The sequence below is a fragment of the Gorilla gorilla genome, chromosome 7 (assembly GCF_029281585.2).
Source record: "Gorilla gorilla gorilla isolate KB3781 chromosome 7, NHGRI_mGorGor1-v2.1_pri, whole genome shotgun sequence".
Lineage (NCBI taxonomy): Eukaryota > Metazoa > Chordata > Mammalia > Primates > Hominidae > Gorilla > Gorilla gorilla.
In genome coordinates, this window is record NC_073231.2 from 7,696,482 (window position 1) to 7,713,717 (window position 17,236).

General features: G+C 40.1%; 1 protein-coding gene across 2 annotated transcripts in view; it reads right to left on the reverse strand.

The window, feature by feature from the left end:
• The window catches only part of CSMD1 (CUB and Sushi multiple domains 1), a 2,071,408-nt gene that overhangs the window by 397,903 nt on the left and 1,656,269 nt on the right, over positions 1–17,236 (reverse strand). For both annotated transcript variants that reach the window (XM_055349528.2, XM_055349527.2), the window contains exons 22-23: positions 15,548–15,717; positions 10,859–11,015 (exon numbers count right to left, since the gene is read on the reverse strand). In XM_055349528.2, the coding sequence (XP_055205503.2) occupies positions 10,859–11,015; positions 15,548–15,717 (327 nt within the window). The remainder of the gene's footprint in view (positions 1–10,858; positions 11,016–15,547; positions 15,718–17,236) is intronic.

The following is a 17,236-nucleotide window of genomic DNA, read 5'->3' on the forward strand; positions in this document are numbered from 1 at the left end:
ATAGATAATAGATAGATAGATAGATAAAAATAGATCATAGATAAATAATGATAGATAACTGCCTGGTCAATCAGTAGATACATATGTAATAGATGGATATAGATAGAATGATAATAGATCATAGATGATCAATCAATAGATGATCAATTAATTGATAGACACACGATAGATACGTAGGGATAGATGATAGATGATGACAGGTGTAATACATAAATGTAAATGTTTGTTGAGATATCTATTAGGTGCACGGATATTATCCAAAACTACTGCTTGATGGCATGAAAACAATGACTTTTCCTTAAGACGTCATCTCTAAGATTAAACATTGATGACAATTGTATTCTGTCCTCTTGCTTTGCATGTGAATAAGACCCTCTTGTAAGCTTTCCCTAGCAGAGAAGGGAAGGTGGGGTTGCTGAGGGCTTGCCGGCTCCTCACCCACCTCCAGACATCTCCGAGTCTCTCCAGGTCGGGCCTGAATTAGCTGGGAAGAGGAGAGGAGGGGCCTGGAAGGCCGACCGGAGCTGCAGGGAGGCTCATGCTTAGGGAAGATTTGGGCACATAATAAAACTATACCTGTGACCATTTAGAATGTGACCGCTGAAACCTGTTTTATTTGCAGACAACAGATTCACTACTGTAAGCTGAAATATTTCCTGAAACTTTAAAAGTACATGTAAGCAACGAATTGTACATTTCCTTTATTAAATATATACTTTATGTCTTCAAGTGTGTGTGGGAGTGTGAGCATGTGCGCGCGCGCACACACACACACTTTATTTTAAATGAAATTATCTGAGATGGAAGGAAAACATTCCTAAATAGGAAACTGTGAGGGGCAGATGTTGCAGGGACCCTGATGCCCTCACCTCCTGCTGCTCCAGCCCTGGAGGTATGAATGATTCTTCTCCTTCCTTGAGTGTGGGCACAGTCTGTGACTTGAGATGACAATTGAACATGGCAAGTGTGAGAGCACCAGATGTCACGGAAGTGTCTGTTCTGTCAATGCTGAATTTGTCAAGATACGGAGTCTGACTCAATCCAGGGAAAGCCCTTGAAAGAGGGTCTGGCCTCCATGAGGTGAGGGCTCCCCATGGCTTTGGAGAAGCCAGCAAGGACACGCCCTGCCCAGAGAGGGCCACAGTCACGTGGCAGAGAAATGCGAGTGGCACCAAGGAGCTGGGAGTCTCAGTCTGACCACTGTGAGGACCTGAGTTCTGCTGACAGCCTGAAGAGGCCCCTGACACTCAGATGAGACCACAGCCCAGCCAACACCTGGTCACGTCCTTGTGAGACCCTGAGAGAAGACCCAGCCAAGCCGTGTCTGGGCTCCTGACTCATGGATGCTGTGAGATAACAAATGGTGCTGTTTCAGGCCCCTACACGTGTGCTATTTTGTTACAGAGCAATAGAAAACTAATGTACACAACACTGCCTATTATTTGAAAACACTTTATAAAATTATCTACAAGTTAACTGTGGGAAAAACAAACACTACTTATTGGATATTTTCCCAACGTTTTTCTCAGCTAAGTTAACAGCTACGTAAAAACAAAATTTTGCCGTAAGCTTTTCTTTACAAATGATATATAGATACTGCAATTTACAAACTACACAGATACTGCAATGCCAGGAGTAGATATTAGAGCAGCATAATATGTTTGCCATAATCTTAATCTTTATTGAAATAAGTAAAAACCTGTTAGTGTGGATTTACGTGCAGGCTGAATATTTCCTTATTTTTATAACCCTATTCTATACTTTCCCCTGGTTCTTAGCATGGTTGTGAATAATTTTTAAAACTACTCACTGGATGAAAAGATGCTTTGACTCAATTTCCTAAAATATAATACACCATAAAAACCAAGAAGGCAGTGAATGCTATTCTTTGAATACTATAATCTCTTTTACTTTAAAACAGCCATGCTTACACATCACAACCAAGAATGTCTGGGAAATCTGTGAGTGTCTTTATTATTGACAAAATTAGATTGTAGAAAATGGTGCATTTGAGGACTGCCTCTCAGCTTGTATAGGATTTCCAAAATCTAGTTGTTAAAAAGAAGTAATCAATGATGACATGGACCCATCGTGATGCCCTTTTATATCTTACTCATAGCCAGGGAGGTGAAGGCGTTGAAAGAATCTATATGAGATGCACACAGAGTGTCTACTAATGTGTTTGGGTAGAGACAGGTGGGAGAGGATGCCAGAAGAAAATGACATCAACCTTTTCAAGGTATCAGTCAATCCTATAAAGAAAGCATTATCTCTCTTGGTCAACGCATAATTTCAGGGACTCCAAATGATGGATTCTGACATACCCTGTTCTTCACCTTCAGGTTTGTTTCCAGTAATTGATTGCATTCAGCAGCTGTGTACACTTCATGCTTGCAATATTTTCTCCTTGTTTTCAAGCACCAAAATGACAATGCTTAGTGCTTCTGTATCGGTCTTGAGAGTGTATTCCTGTCCAAAGCCACTCTCTCATTTATAATAGTATATTTAATGTTGATGTCATTTTTATTGTATCAAGGTGTTAATAAAACCAGCATGACAGCTACATAAACCCACAGCTCCATGCTTTAATTTTCGCATCCACAGGCTACGTTGTAATGTGTTCAGCATTAGTCATCAATATCAAATCACCCACCTTCACCTTTTACTTATTGTGGCAAAAACGTAAATATGGAGCTACAATGCAAAAGGCTGCAAATGGATGGGCCATTTTACAGAATGGATGCCATTCTTTTTTATTTCACATTGAATTTGTAGAGGAAGTAGAGTAGGACTTCCTAGGTCTCTCTCTAATGTTCTTTAAACTGAGTGTGACCAGGCAGTCTGCAGATGCACACTGTAGGTGGCAGCACAGCCTGCTGGGGAGCTGCAATGTCTCACCATTGGGTGATCCCATTGCACCTGTAGCACATCTAAGAGCGTCAGCTCCTAGTCCAATGAGCCTTCTCCAAAACACAACTCTTGTAATAATGCTCCCCTGAAAAAAGTAAGTTAATTCTAGGAGATGATACTGTCTCTTAAACATTTCTGATACAGCTCACGGCAGATTGAGAAGCATAGCTATGACTCATGAAACCGAGAGGAGCCCAGGACCCTGGAGGTGCCTGCAGTCAATGCTGGTTGGACATTCTACATCACTATGTTTCTCTCTCCCTCCCTCTCATGTCGCTTGTTAGGGGTATTGGTGAACCAGCTTCTAATGGTTCCTTTTGCCCATACCCTGTGCTCTGTGTTAGGAATTCACAGTTCCAACCTCTCAGTCACTTTGATGACCGTGCCACGAAGAGCACAGTGACAGGATCAATTTCCCCTCCATGACACACAGCCACTGGTGTGTGTCCCAACGACACAAATGGTCTCACGTTTCATATAAGAAAAAAGGTTTGGCCAGGCATGGTGGCTCACACCTGTAATCCCTTCACTTTGGGAGGCCAAGGCGGGTGGATCATCTGAGGTCAGGAGATCGAGACCAGCCTGACCAACACAGAGAAACCCCATCTCTACTAAAAATACAAAATTAGCCGGGTGTGGTGGTGGGTACCTGTAATCCCAGCTACTCGCGAGGCTGAGTCAGGAGAATCGCTTGAACCTGAGAGGTGGAAGTGCAGTGAGTCGAGCTCGTGCCACTGCACTCCAGCCTGGGTGACAGAGTGAGACTCCGACTCAAGAAAATAATAATAATAAATAAAGGTTAATGGTAACAATGGCTTCTGTGTATGGAATGTCACCTAAGAGTGGAACAGACACAGAGCTGGATGTTCTATACGGTGTCACTAATTCTCACAACAAATCTGCACAGTGCTTTACTATTATTTGCATTTTGCCAGGGTGGAGACTGGGCTCAGAGAGGTGAATTCATGGATTGAAGTTCAAAGAGCAAAAGGTAGAAACCTGATCCAAGGCTTCTCTGTTCTCACAAGTCTGACCTTCCTACCCAGCCCTTGTAGATTTTTATTTTGGGCTAATTTACATGCAGAGGACTATGAGTAATCCTTAAGCCTAGAAAACATTTCTCCCATAGGACTGTGTTCAGGTTAACATACAAAGTGTTTTGCGTAACTGAAGTTAGAAAAAAATCCCTGTCCCTCCTGAACCATGGAACCATGGGCAGGTTTCTCCAAACCTCTGTTCCCTCATATCTAAAGCAGTAGAAAAATAGTAACTGTGGGGTTTTCATCAGTATTAAGTTAGATCACAGCAAGGCCTTCGCGTGTGAGTGACAATACATGCTAATCAGTCCCTTTGCAACTTGGGGTATTATGAGTGTTTCCAAGGCCCCTGAACCCTGAGAACTGTCTCCATTTCCCATCACAAATTGTAGGCGTTCCTATGCCAAGAGACATGTGTCACCTTCTATAGCCTTTTTCATGACCCCTGTTATACAGAGTCTGAAGAAAAACATACTTAAATTCATATAGCACTTGGATGTTTTCAAAAGCCGTTTCATATGTGTTTTCTACATAAGTTAGGAAAGTAAACTATTATTGTCCCTGCTTCACAGATAACATCAACACTGGGAAAAAGTGTGGTGGTTGGGATTGAACAGAGTAAGGAACTAGAGGAAAGATGCTTTACCCCGGTCTGATTTTGTCTCACTTTACCACAGAGCAAGGGGCACACTGAGAGCATGTCCTTCATCACAGAGCCCTGTGCCCCCATCCAGACAGAGGACCCAGAGACTGTTCCCAATGTGGGCGAGAGCCCTGCACACCTAACTTCCTGTTTTCAGAACAGATTCAGAGTCCCGCCCCCAGCTGCATGCATCGCTGGCCCTGGGCTGTGTGTGGGCTTCCAGGACAGGCACAGCTCCTGTCTAATTCACATAGCACCTGGCACTGACCTTAATCTGTAGCATGTCTGAGATGGTCAGATCCTCGTCTAACAAGCCTTCTCCAAAACACAGGTCTTGTAAAAATGCTCGCCTAAAAAAAGTCGGTTAGTTCTAGGAGATTGACCTTATGCCAGTTGCTATAGAAATTAGACAGGAGCTGTGCCTCAGGGTGTGTCCTGTGAACTGTAACTTTCTGGGGAGGCTGGAGCTGGGGTTGCCCAGGCCTTGCTGCCCCCCTGCCTCAAGAGCACAGCTGACTAATCCCCTGGAACCCTGAGCATGACAAGAAGATTGAAAAGGGTTCAGTACATGACTCTGCCACAAACCAACACAACGACTCGCCCTATCCTCATCTTCCGTCTCCTTACTTATCTCAAAGTCTAGAACCTTTCAAAAGCAGAAAATATTTTTATAAACATACCAAATTGGATGAAATAAATTGCTTTTATTATTCATCAATTTTTAATTAAACCTTTTTATATCTATTCAGCAAATATTTATGAAGCATCCCTTAGAAGCAAGCCAGGGAAAGTCATTGTTCTGCGTAATTACACCCGTGCCTGACCCTCAGCCACAAGGTTTATTCTACAACCAAAATTTAAGCTTGTGTTTATTTTGATGGCTTCAAAGATCTCTTTGTGGTTGGCAGTCTTGCCTAAACAATGAGATAGGTGTAAAGAATGACAGAGGATGTTCTCGGTAAGTGATGGCCACTCTTTCATCAATGCTATGTCTAATGCTGATGTACAGGGAATGCATATCCACAAAACCAGCGCCTGGACAGAGAGGTCCACGGCCTTAAGCTCAACGATCTCAAAATGATTCAAAGACCAGTCTTGCGTCTGCTGAGATCAAGTGCTCCCTAGGAGTTTGGGCACTGATCACACATTCACCTGGAATCAGCCTAGTGGGTAGAGAGAAAGTCGGCCCATAGGGATCTGATTATTTTATGCGTCATTAAACAAAAGTATTCCTTTGAGTGGCTCTGCCACAAACCCAAACCGTAAGTGTTTATGATGTTTCTTCTACCTCTGTTCAAACTTCTGCCAATATCCCCTGGCCAGGAATCACTGGTGCTTTGTGGAAGGGAAGCTCGGGTAGATGATCCCTGATGAGCCTCTTCACCACGTCTGAACTGCAGACACTTCTCTAGCTTCCTACTTTGGCAGATGCTTTTATTTCCCAAGCGATATCATTTATGAAGCTTAATGCCAAGCAGGCGTTGTGGGATTGGAATTGTGTCCAAAAATAAATGCAAATACAAAAGGACCCCCTTGAGGAGTCTGTCATCCCTCCGAGGTCCTAAAACCAGCCACAAGACACAACGTATTTGATATCTGAGTCCAGTTGTTGAACCACACGTGTATGCCTGTCTCATCTCTATGTCCAGGTCACCCTGGCATCCACGCCTCTATGCCCAGGGAGTGGCTTAGTCATGCATGGGTGCTGGGCGTTTCTTGACAAGTTGAGTCAGTGTCCACAGAACAGAAACTAGCAAGTGAATGAGGGCAGTAGACCCTGACCAAGTACATAAATAAAATAATGGAAATTGTGTAAATCAAAACACAGCTAAGTACAAGAAAGGGATAGACAGAGAATTCAGGATAGTGATGAGGGGACCATTTCAGGATCCCCCAAAAATGAAAATTTAGCAGGGATGAGAAATCTGGTTGTGGGGCAGGATGAAGAGAAAGAATTGTGAATGTCCCTATTTCCCTGTCTTTAAATTAAACACTGTTGTTGCAAAGTGCCTGGGCTCAGAGTCAGGGCCTCTCCCGTGATACCAGCTATGCAGCTGATTCATTTTCAGGGCTGGCCAGTGCACTTCTGCAGGGTGCATCCTGAGGACTGTAACTTTCCAGAGAAAGGGCTTTATTTTTTCTTTTTAAAATAATTGGTACAAAGTTGCCATATGGAATTGTGGCAGCTCTATCGTGCAGATCCAGTTGTTCATCTCCAGCCTTTCAATGTTTCTTTGGAATGTCATTTATACCCATCTGTAATTCCTCATCCGTTTTCACAGGCCCTTCACTTCAAGCCTCTGTTTGGAGAACACTTTAAAGATGTTCCTGACTATGGGTCCTCTTCTCTATCAAAAAAGCGAGACTTTTAAGAGCCAAGGGTAGGGGGTTGCCTTAGGAAAGCTAGCCAGCTGTCTTTCAAAAGCATTCCCTGGGTGATTTTGTAGGCTCAGAATTCTGGTTCCATCGGTGTACCCAAAATAGATTTATCTCATCAGAGGGCCAATGGGACTTTAACATCAGAATGCCAGCTCCGTAATTTGAAATAATTGACGAAGCTGGTACATGTACCGGAAACCCTATATCAATATCGATAAATCACCCTCAGAGGGCTACTCTGATATCCAATGCTTCTGTTACTTCAGGTGAAACTCTTACTTCTTGCCTGATACAGCTCTGTGGACCCTCAGTGTCACCAGGGAATACAATTTGAATGACAGTCATCCATTCTAAGCTTCTTATGTCACAGATCACACATCTGTGTAAGGTGCAAAGAAGTACAAACAAGTGGACACTCATTGTCCCCGATTTCACAGAGCTATGGGTTATGGATCCATTTGACGTCATTATACACCAGAAGCATATTATCTGGTATGAACATAGACAAGTCTGTAATAAAAAGCAGTGTTTTGTAACGAAGGACACTTTTAAAGTTTTATTTTGGTCTGACTTACTATTCAGAAAACAATAGTTGCTTAATCAATGCCTATTCAGCAACATATTTATTCCGATTTGGCCCAAAGATACTCTGGCTTGTCTTCCCTGGCAATTCCTCTGCATGTATCAATATCGGTCAATATACTTGATGCCTGCCAAATGAGGATCACCGAAAATCGTTGAAAATAACTTCATCAGCAATTCTGGTATTCAGTTAGAAGGCCTGGATTTGGGTTGCAATTACACCACTCCCTGTGTGCAGCAAATTACTAAAATATCTGAAGACTCGGTTTTTAATTCATAAAGAAGAGTAGAAGGAGCTATTTCCCAAGACCTGGAATTACCAGGATTGTAAAGTTGAAAGGTCCCTAAGTGTATGCTTTTGTAAATATTAAGGGATACACAAATATTGTTTGGACCCATTTCTAAAAATGTTAGGGTTTTTTTTTTATTAAGCTATATATTTTACTCTCTGTTGACATTTTCTAATCTACTCATGTATATGCATTAATTATGGATCTGAAACATTTAAATACTAATGTTTCCTTAAGTAATGCAATTAACTAGCAAGAGGCAATTACAAAAGTCTTTTGAAAATAGTTGAAAGTGTCTTTACACAGTCTTAAGCATTAATAACTTGGGTAAAATATTTTATCTAACCGGTCATCATTTCTGAGACATCTTTTTGGGATAAATATTTGATTCAGGTATTTGATGACCTTGGGGAGATGTGGATTTCTTCAGCTTATTTACTTATATTTAAACCTAACAATTTAATGTGAGGTTAATACTATTTTGATTATATAGCCATCAGCGCCACCAATTTTCTATTACAAATGTATCTTCCCACCAGACAGTGTGTTCCAGCTCTAAGGTAATCTTGCAAAGGAGACCTGAGGAGTGTCTGGGTTTTGCAGGTGAAACAAAAAGGTGAAACAGGGAGAACAAGAAAATTACTCCTGTGAAATTGATTATAATAAGAGCTAAGTGCCAATCCTCTCCAATATTTCCTTCTCCTATTTATAGAACATTTGTGCTACTATGTAATCAAAAATGTCCGTAGAATTGGAAAGCGCCCACAAACAGATGGATAGATTCAAGCTTTTACAAAGTTACTCAGTGAAGTGGGAGTGACAGCAAAACTTCCTAAAGTGATGCTGGATGCCTGCGAGCAATAGAGTCACAGTATCCATGTGGGGTCCAGGCAGGGCTGAGCCTCGCCCACTGACACAAGCCTTCTGGGTGAGGGAGGGTGGACATCATCATGGAACAAGCTGACCACCTCTAGTTTCCATTCGGTCACACGGCTCTGGAGCACATGGACCTTCCTAACTGCTACCTGGACAACAGAAGAGGCTTCAGAATTATGGAAACAGCTCAGTATCCCTACAATGATTCCAAGCCCCTGAAATTCCAGTATGCATAAATCTTCTTCTAGATACTTTTTGCATCACCATGAGAAAATGAGACCAAGTGTTTACAAATGAGAAATCATTCCAACTGGAAATAGTTGGAGGAACGTGGGAAACAGTTACTAGGGTTGGAAACGTAATGAGAAATAAAATACAAGCTGAGCACAATGTGTTTTCTGTGAAGCAGCCACAGGAAGGGAAACAGTGAGCTTAGTAACATCCCAAATTGCAGCAGTGTTGAGGGTGAGGTCCCAGGAGAGAGGGAGGATCCCAGGCCAACGTTTTCTGCTCTTTGCCCAGGGAGCCATAGCAGGGGCAGGATTTGTAAGAAAAAGCAACGAAAATGTGTTCAGTGGCAAAAGAATTGGAAGAACAACGTAGGTGTACATGGAACTTCCCCGTAATTAGACTAAATTTAATTTACCCACAGGCTTGTCAAACAGTTTTTCTTCTCAAGTATCTGTGTTCCTCTAAGACTAGTGTAGGGGCAAGGAAGCGGGGATGAAGACATCCAAGTAAGAAAACAAAATACATTGAACATCTCGACAGGGATGAGAAGTGGAAAAAACAATCACAATAGCATTCATTCCATCTGCAAGCAAAGTGGTTTTACAAGAGCTCTTTGAGACATTTCTGAGAGGGAAATCCTGGAAGGTAAAATTCTAGTAAAAATTTTATAATTATAGGTTGATCTTGTAACATCAATTGTTATCAGTTTATTGTGCATAAATATTAATTCATAGGCTTTCTATTTACTCAGTCTTTTCAATGGTATTATCACAAAAGTGAAAAACTGGTTTCCTCATGATTTCAGCCACACTTATTCTGTTTTTTGCCCAAAGTCTTACAATCCTTCACCTGTGATTTTTTCCTCCTAAGAGGGATTTGAGGTGATTAATCTTCCTCTTAGGCACCTGGATTAGCTCTGGGTCTGTGGGATGATTATTATCTTTTCCAGGACCTTTTTTGCCCATCCATCAAATAAAGGTATCCATCACTAACATACTTTTATGCTCAAAAACCCAAACTTTTAAATTTCTACTGTCATGGTGTTCAGTATTATATAGTTTTTACATTTATCAGATGAGTGAAGGATTTGACAATTTTATATACTTTAAACATTTTAATTAATTAGTTAATTTTAATTACTTATCCACACCAAATAGCTTTTTACTTCAGAACTAAAAATGCTGAAAATGGCAGTTATCACTTTGCAAATTCCTACTTTTGAAATACAGCATCTCTTTTATTTCCCTGTTCTTTTGGCTTCTTCATTTACATCTTTAAAAACATATTCCACATTGATTTGTTCATACAAATGATGGGAAGCACCGAAAACTGGGAGCTACAGGTTCAATCCTGGCTCCACCAACTCTTAAAACTGTTATCTTTGGCAAGTATTCAAAGCATTCCTCTTAGTTCTCTCGTCTCAAAAATTAATGGTGAAAAGAAAATAGTTTACTACATATTATGTAGTTGTGTGTGTGTGCTTATACATATATATGATTAAATGTATAAATATATGTGTGTGTGTGTGTGTCATTCAAAGTCTATTACCTCCAGTTATATCAAACATCTCTTCTAAAGCCTTCATATATAAGCACATGAATTTTTATCAGTGTATACTATACCCCAATCAATATATTTAAGCCCATCAGATCTAAAATGTTGTAAGATGTTTCCTTTTCAGGTCCAACTATTTTGTTATTAAAATTAATATTTCCAAATAGATAAATTTCAAGCTACTAGTAATGTGTCTGAATATACAACCAGTCAACAGAGTACAGAATTAAACTGCAATCCAAAACACAGTAGGCAGCCAGAAAAAAAAATCAATATTTAAAACTTAATATAAGCCAAGTATCAGATGTCTCCTGACAAAATCAAAAAAGAATGTGATTAAGTCGTATGTTACTTACTGGTATAGGTGAGTTGAAAACCTTGGTCGGTGTCAGATCCATTGGTGTTGAACTCTAGCCACAGGTGATTGGACGTGCTGTTTAGGATCAGCCCCAGAAGTTCATTTTTAGTGAAGGTGCCCAGTGGACGTGAGGAACTGTCTTTTCCATCATATACCTGATGAAAATTCACAGTATGAGTCCCTCTATGCCTTCATTGGATTCTTATGTTAGCAATGTTAATAAGAAATCCACATCTTCAAAGATGCAGTTTTAAACAATACTCAAAAAGGCATATCGTGTACAGAAAGATAAATGAAGGACTTAGAGCTTAATCATATTTGTTCTTTAAATTTTATCCTTACCATTACACTGGAGGCAAAAGATTCCATTCTTGTTCAGATCATTTTATATTCATTACTTTAAGAGCTCTTTCTGTGTTCATTTAAAATTAAATAAATATTTCTTTACATTTCCAGGTTTCATTATCTACCTTTTTATTCCTTTTCTCATAGTTCAGTTATAAAAGTAGAAAGGATTTATAATATTTTAGTCTTGAATATCTCCTCTGAACTCTCAACTAAGTCAAAGAACATACCCTACCTTTCTATTCCCTTCTGTCTGAATGCACTAAAGGACAACAAGATGTGCCGGAATCTTGTCACATTCTGTAGTCTGCAAGCCTGAGGTAGCTTTCATCTTGAATTTGTAATAACAGAGGTATCTCATCATGCAATAGTAATACAGAAGTGCGATGTTGCTTAAAATGCTCTGTATGTGGCATATCTTCCCAAGCAGTTGTAAAACGAGAGTAGATGTAATAAGTATACGGAAGATAAAGAAGACAAGGCTTGGTTTTGATCAGCTGGGAGAGGGAAGGTTCTGTCATCGGTTCCCAACTTTTGGGGAGACAGGTCACATGGTGGGGAGCAGTGGGTCAGTGTCACCGTCATAATCTGAATGAGGATCAGGTAAAAGTGTTTTAGGACCCATGCACTTTCTGCCAATGCCATGAGGCTCAGGTAACAGAAACAGCACTGACTTTCTAGATGGACAAATACCTAATGCATGCGAGGCTTAAAACCTAGATGATGGGTCGATAGGTGCAGCAAATCACCATGGCACATGTATACCTGGGTAACAAACCTGCACTTTCTGCACATGTATCCCAGAGCTTAAAATAAAATAAAATAAAGTAAAATAAAAAAGTCAATGCAGCAGTCCTCGCTCCCAATAACAACAGAGCACTAGGTGGGCACGGCTAATCCACCTGCCTCCCTCACTAGCAGGGGGCTGTAAAAATAAACATTTATTACATGATATTGGAAAATGTTCAGTTTGTCTTAATAGAAAAATGGTACCCTAACTAAATAAAATTAAACAGAGTCTTAGTAGGCTCTTCCAATGTGTTTGTTTATTTTCCCCACTTCTTTCCTCTTTATACAGATTTTCTTTCATTGTCTTTCAATCAATATATAAACTCAGGGATGTACACAGATATACATACTCAGAAAAGGAGAAAATACATTTAGAAAAGATAATTTTGTGGGTAGTTATTTCATTACAATTAAATATGGACATGCTAGTGGGGTAGAATCAGATACTCTCTAATCTCCTTACTAAAAGACTATTGACCCAGGTCATTGTGTAAAAACCATTATTTAGTTTATTCCATGTTTTTATTAGATGAGCCGGGGTCTGACATCCAGAGACTAAATGATTTTAAGTCCAGAGGAATCTGGGTCAAAGAGAAAAGGTGCAGGTCTCCCCAGGAAGGCCTTGGGCTACCCCGTATACCATGGAATTGTCTGTAATTCACAGAAATCCATAAAGATGGGGAAACACGAAAGAACTAGACTGTCAGTGACGCCCCTGCTGGGTCCTGACACACTGTACGCTCATCCGCTCTCCTGAATCTTGGCTTCCTCATGTCCTCATGAGGACTTGACCAAGCGCACCGTGGATCCCTGAGACATTGCACCTTGCTCCCAGTGGCTTCATGGTTAGAACCACTAAAAATGAACAGCTCAAAAGCTGAATCGTAAGATTCTTCAGAACAGCAATTCTGCCTTCTTTATCCATGTCATCAGCAATTAGCACGGGGTCCAACCACTGAAACCCCAGAGAAAGTGTACATCGTTGATTAACATGGAACACTCCCCTGTCAGTTCTCTAAAGTTAAAATCTGGGTTCAGGTTTCGCACTGATCACAAATAAAAACCCAGATAGGAGTGGAAGTCAGAAGACTTGATTTCTGATTCCAATTGGATGAGGACCAGGCTACACCTGTTCTGTACAACATTTCCTAGTTATATTTTTTCACCGATAAGTAGCTAGATTTAAAGGGTTCTTTTCACTTATTAGAGAAAGCCTTTGGGATTCATATGCTTAATACAAGCCTGTAAGTATCTGCACTACAAACCCTCCTCAGAGTTCAGCATTTAATGCCACATGCTCTAAGGAATGTTGCTGGGTTAGCTGATGATCATAGATTAGAAGACATCACACAGAATGCTAGCACGACAATACTGAAAGTTCTGGGGAAACCTTTCCCAGTTTTACAGAAACTATACCCTGCAGATTTATTTCCAAAATTAATTGCGTTTTCCATTCTATATTCCTTTCATGACATGCTTCTGAGAGCTCGATATCTCTTACATGATTTTTCCACATGAAGCAAGAAAACATCATGTTTATTTACGTGTGAAGGGGGTGCGTCTATATAAAATTTTAGTCTTTATTATTACATCACAGTATGTGCGAAGGATCAATGTGAACAGCATTAGGCTTGAAAATTAAGATAATTTTACTATAAACATTTTTAACAGAGATATTTGTTAGCATATCTAAAAAACATATGCCTGCAAAATGTGTAGGTATTTTATATGATTGACAGCTTCTCTGTAATTAAATGTGAGAAGCACGTTTTTTTTAAAAAAAACTTTTTGTTATAATCAACTTTAAACGGCATGCAGTCACAAATGAACATAATTTCCTTCCTTCCATTGCAATAATATTTATCCTTGTATATTTTATGCAGTATCTCTAATCACTCCCCTGCACTAAAGTAGAGTTAAGAGTTATTTAAAAATTTGCCTTAAAGGCTTACTGACTTCTAAATTTGAGGTTATTAAAAAATTCAGTTGCAATGTAACTATTTTTTTTAGATTAGTAAGAATGTGCTAGTTTCCTGCCTAAAAACCACTTCTTAGTGACAGTCCCTCATACTGCCAGCGTGAGATTTCAAAAGACTATTAAAATGAAAGAACAACTAGAATAAAACCACTCTACTAAATTATGACATTGAAATACAGGCAAACGCAGCCTTAGGAGGAAGTAAGGCCCTTTAATCTGTAAGCTTCTCCTGACCTTTGCACATAACTTCTAATGAGGTCAAGTGGAGCCCGGCGGGGGCTCCATTCCAGCCATTCTGTAAAGGGAGGACACACAGTGTTTTCCCTTTTAGTTGGCTTTCTGCATATTCTCTTATAAGTCTCATAGTTCAAAGTGAATTGACAATACTGAATCTAAAATGCATCATTATGTGCATCTAGGTAGATGTAAATTAATTGAAAAACCCTAGAATTTTACAAAGGGAATAAAAAGAGCCACGTGTTCCTTTCTTGCCAGAAACCAGGCTTCTGTCCAACTCAATTGCTCACCTCGCTGAAATAAGCAGGTGATTGAACGGATGATTTATAGCAGGGGAGTCCAATATTTTGGCTTCCCTGTGCCATGTTGAAAGAATTGTCTTGGGGCACACATAAAATGCACTAACACTAAAGATAACTGATGAGCTTAAAAAAATCACAGAACATCTCATAGTGTTTTAAATATGTTTACGAATTTGTGTTGGGCCACAGTCAAAGCTGTGCTGGGCCGCATGTGGCCTGTGGGCCGTGGGTTCGACAGGATAGTATTATAGCATTAGCTCTTGTTGCTTAAAGCTTTTCCTTTTCAGTGCCTTGAGGCTAGGTTACCCATTCTCCAGTCCCTAGACCATGGAAGGTTCCCAATTTACTGAAATACTTACAGGAGAGGTGAAAATTGTATCAGGAGTCTTAGAAGTTAAGGGCATTTCTAGTTGGAGCTGGGATTTTGTCAATCAACACAGGACCTGGGTACCCCTGCCATCAATATTGAGATTCTGTCTTGTCCTGGCTTGGCTTCTCCTCATCAGCCCTGTCTGTGATCTGACCACTGCGGCTGGATTTACCTCCATTATCACTTCAGAACCTTCCCAGCTTTCCACAGTATGACCACATTTAAAAATCAAGATTAACTACAGAAAGGGTTGGTTTGGGGACCCTGCAAGTTTTAATAATTACAACTATGTGCTAGACACAATGCTAGGAACATCCACTTATATTATTGTATTAAATCCTCAAGACAGTCCAAAAAGGTAGGTACAATTGCATTTTGTTACACATAGGGAAGCTGAAGATCAAGTGTTAAACAGCTTTCACAAGGTTCTGGACTGATAAATGTTAGATCGAGGTTTATCCACAAAGTTATTTCAAAGTCCACATACACTGCTCTAAGCGAAGTGACATTACACCTTCTCAAACTCATTGTGTAAATAAATATAAATAAATCATATATAAAATATATATTAATATGTGCATATATCTATATGTAGAAACATAGATAGACAATATATTTTTTGAGAAGAAAACTTGGAGTCATCATGTTGGAGAAGATTCTTTTTACCTTTACAGTATCTCCTTCAGACAGCTGGAAGCTTCGTGCTCTAAGGTGGATGCCCTTGCCGGCTTCTGTTTCTATTTTATAGATACACTCATGGTTATTATCATAATTGGATGGAAAATTTGGAGACAGTAATGTTCCTTCATTTCCTTTGACACTTGCTCCACATTCAGCTACAATAAATAGGACATTAGAGAAAGAGGATTCAAAAGTGGAATTGCTGTTTTTAACAGATTAAAACCTTTAAAATCATGATAGCCTCCTTTTCTATCAATGTGTGTCTGTTAGTAATATATTATTTCAAAACAGATCAGTGATTTTTTTTATTGTTTCACCAACTGGACAAAAACAGATACCCCACCTAGCTCATTTTCAAAATTGTCTTATTAACAGAATGACCTCTGACTATGTGGAAGCAGCATGCTATCATACAGAGAGTTCTAGAATAAAACAGAGGTGCTCCAGCACCATGGCTCACTGGCTGTGTCGTCAGGCTGTCACAGCACCTCTCCCACCCACCTCATTCCTGCCTCATGAAATGTCCCCACCAGTTCCCATGCTCCCATTCTACCATTATTTCTCTGCATTTTCCTTCATTGATATCTTATGGCATCAACTGGGACGCATTCAAAGGGGAATCTAACGACAGACCAAACCACTGAGTTATCTTCAGGATGTCACATCCCTGAATGCCTTAGCAATATGTCTTGGGATGGAAGAACATTCAATGGCAGTAATTATCTGCTTCTCCCTCTTTCCCAATGAAGGAAGAGGATAATTGACTTCTAGATCTAAATTTGTATCAAACAAAATTCCTCTTATCAAGGTAAAAGTGAAAATACCTACAACTCTCTACTTTCTGTCAACCTGGAGAAAGTCACTTAACCTTTCAGCACCTGTTTCACGGTGAAAGTGAACAGTTTAGGTCAAGAATGCTTTCAGCTCCAAAATTCTAAGTCCAAAACGATCACAGAAAAATAAAGTGGCTACATATACGGGTGCACACACACACAGAGGTTTGTGTGTGCCAAGAGAGCTCCACAGGAGTCTACACCAACAATTTTACAGACTATACTGTGTGCCCAGCACACCGATGTAAACATCCCACAGAATGCCTTTTCCTTTGAAGAATAATTGTCAGGTTGGAAACCAAGCATCAGTTAGATGCCAGGTATGTACTGAGAGCAGGAGAGATGGATGCACAGTATTCCTTTTCCAGTGGGTTGCTCAAGGTATTGCAGAATTTTGCAGATGACTTCTGCATGCCCGCTGCCACGATACTGATTCTTTCACACCCTCCTTCCCTCTTTGACAACGAACACAATCAGCTACATCACTGGCCATGATATCCTAATCCACTTGCCAGCAGGAAGTTGCTAGAGATCCATGATTGCCCCCCAGTGATTTGTGCACATTGAATCTCAGAATGCCTCCATGTGGAAGGGTGTGAAGAGAAAGTCAGAGAGGAAAACGCTTGACAACCTGGGTTCACTTCTCCCTCATCCTCCTTAAATAAAGACAGAAAGGCAGGCTTTGGATGTGGGTCTCGGGGTGCAAGTGTTGAGGGAGAAGTGCAGGCGATTGGTGACTCAAAGATGCCATTGGGAATTTATAATCATTTTAAGAAATTACAGTAATTATATAACTATAATTATGTATTTGTATAACTATAATACTTTAAAAATCATTTTA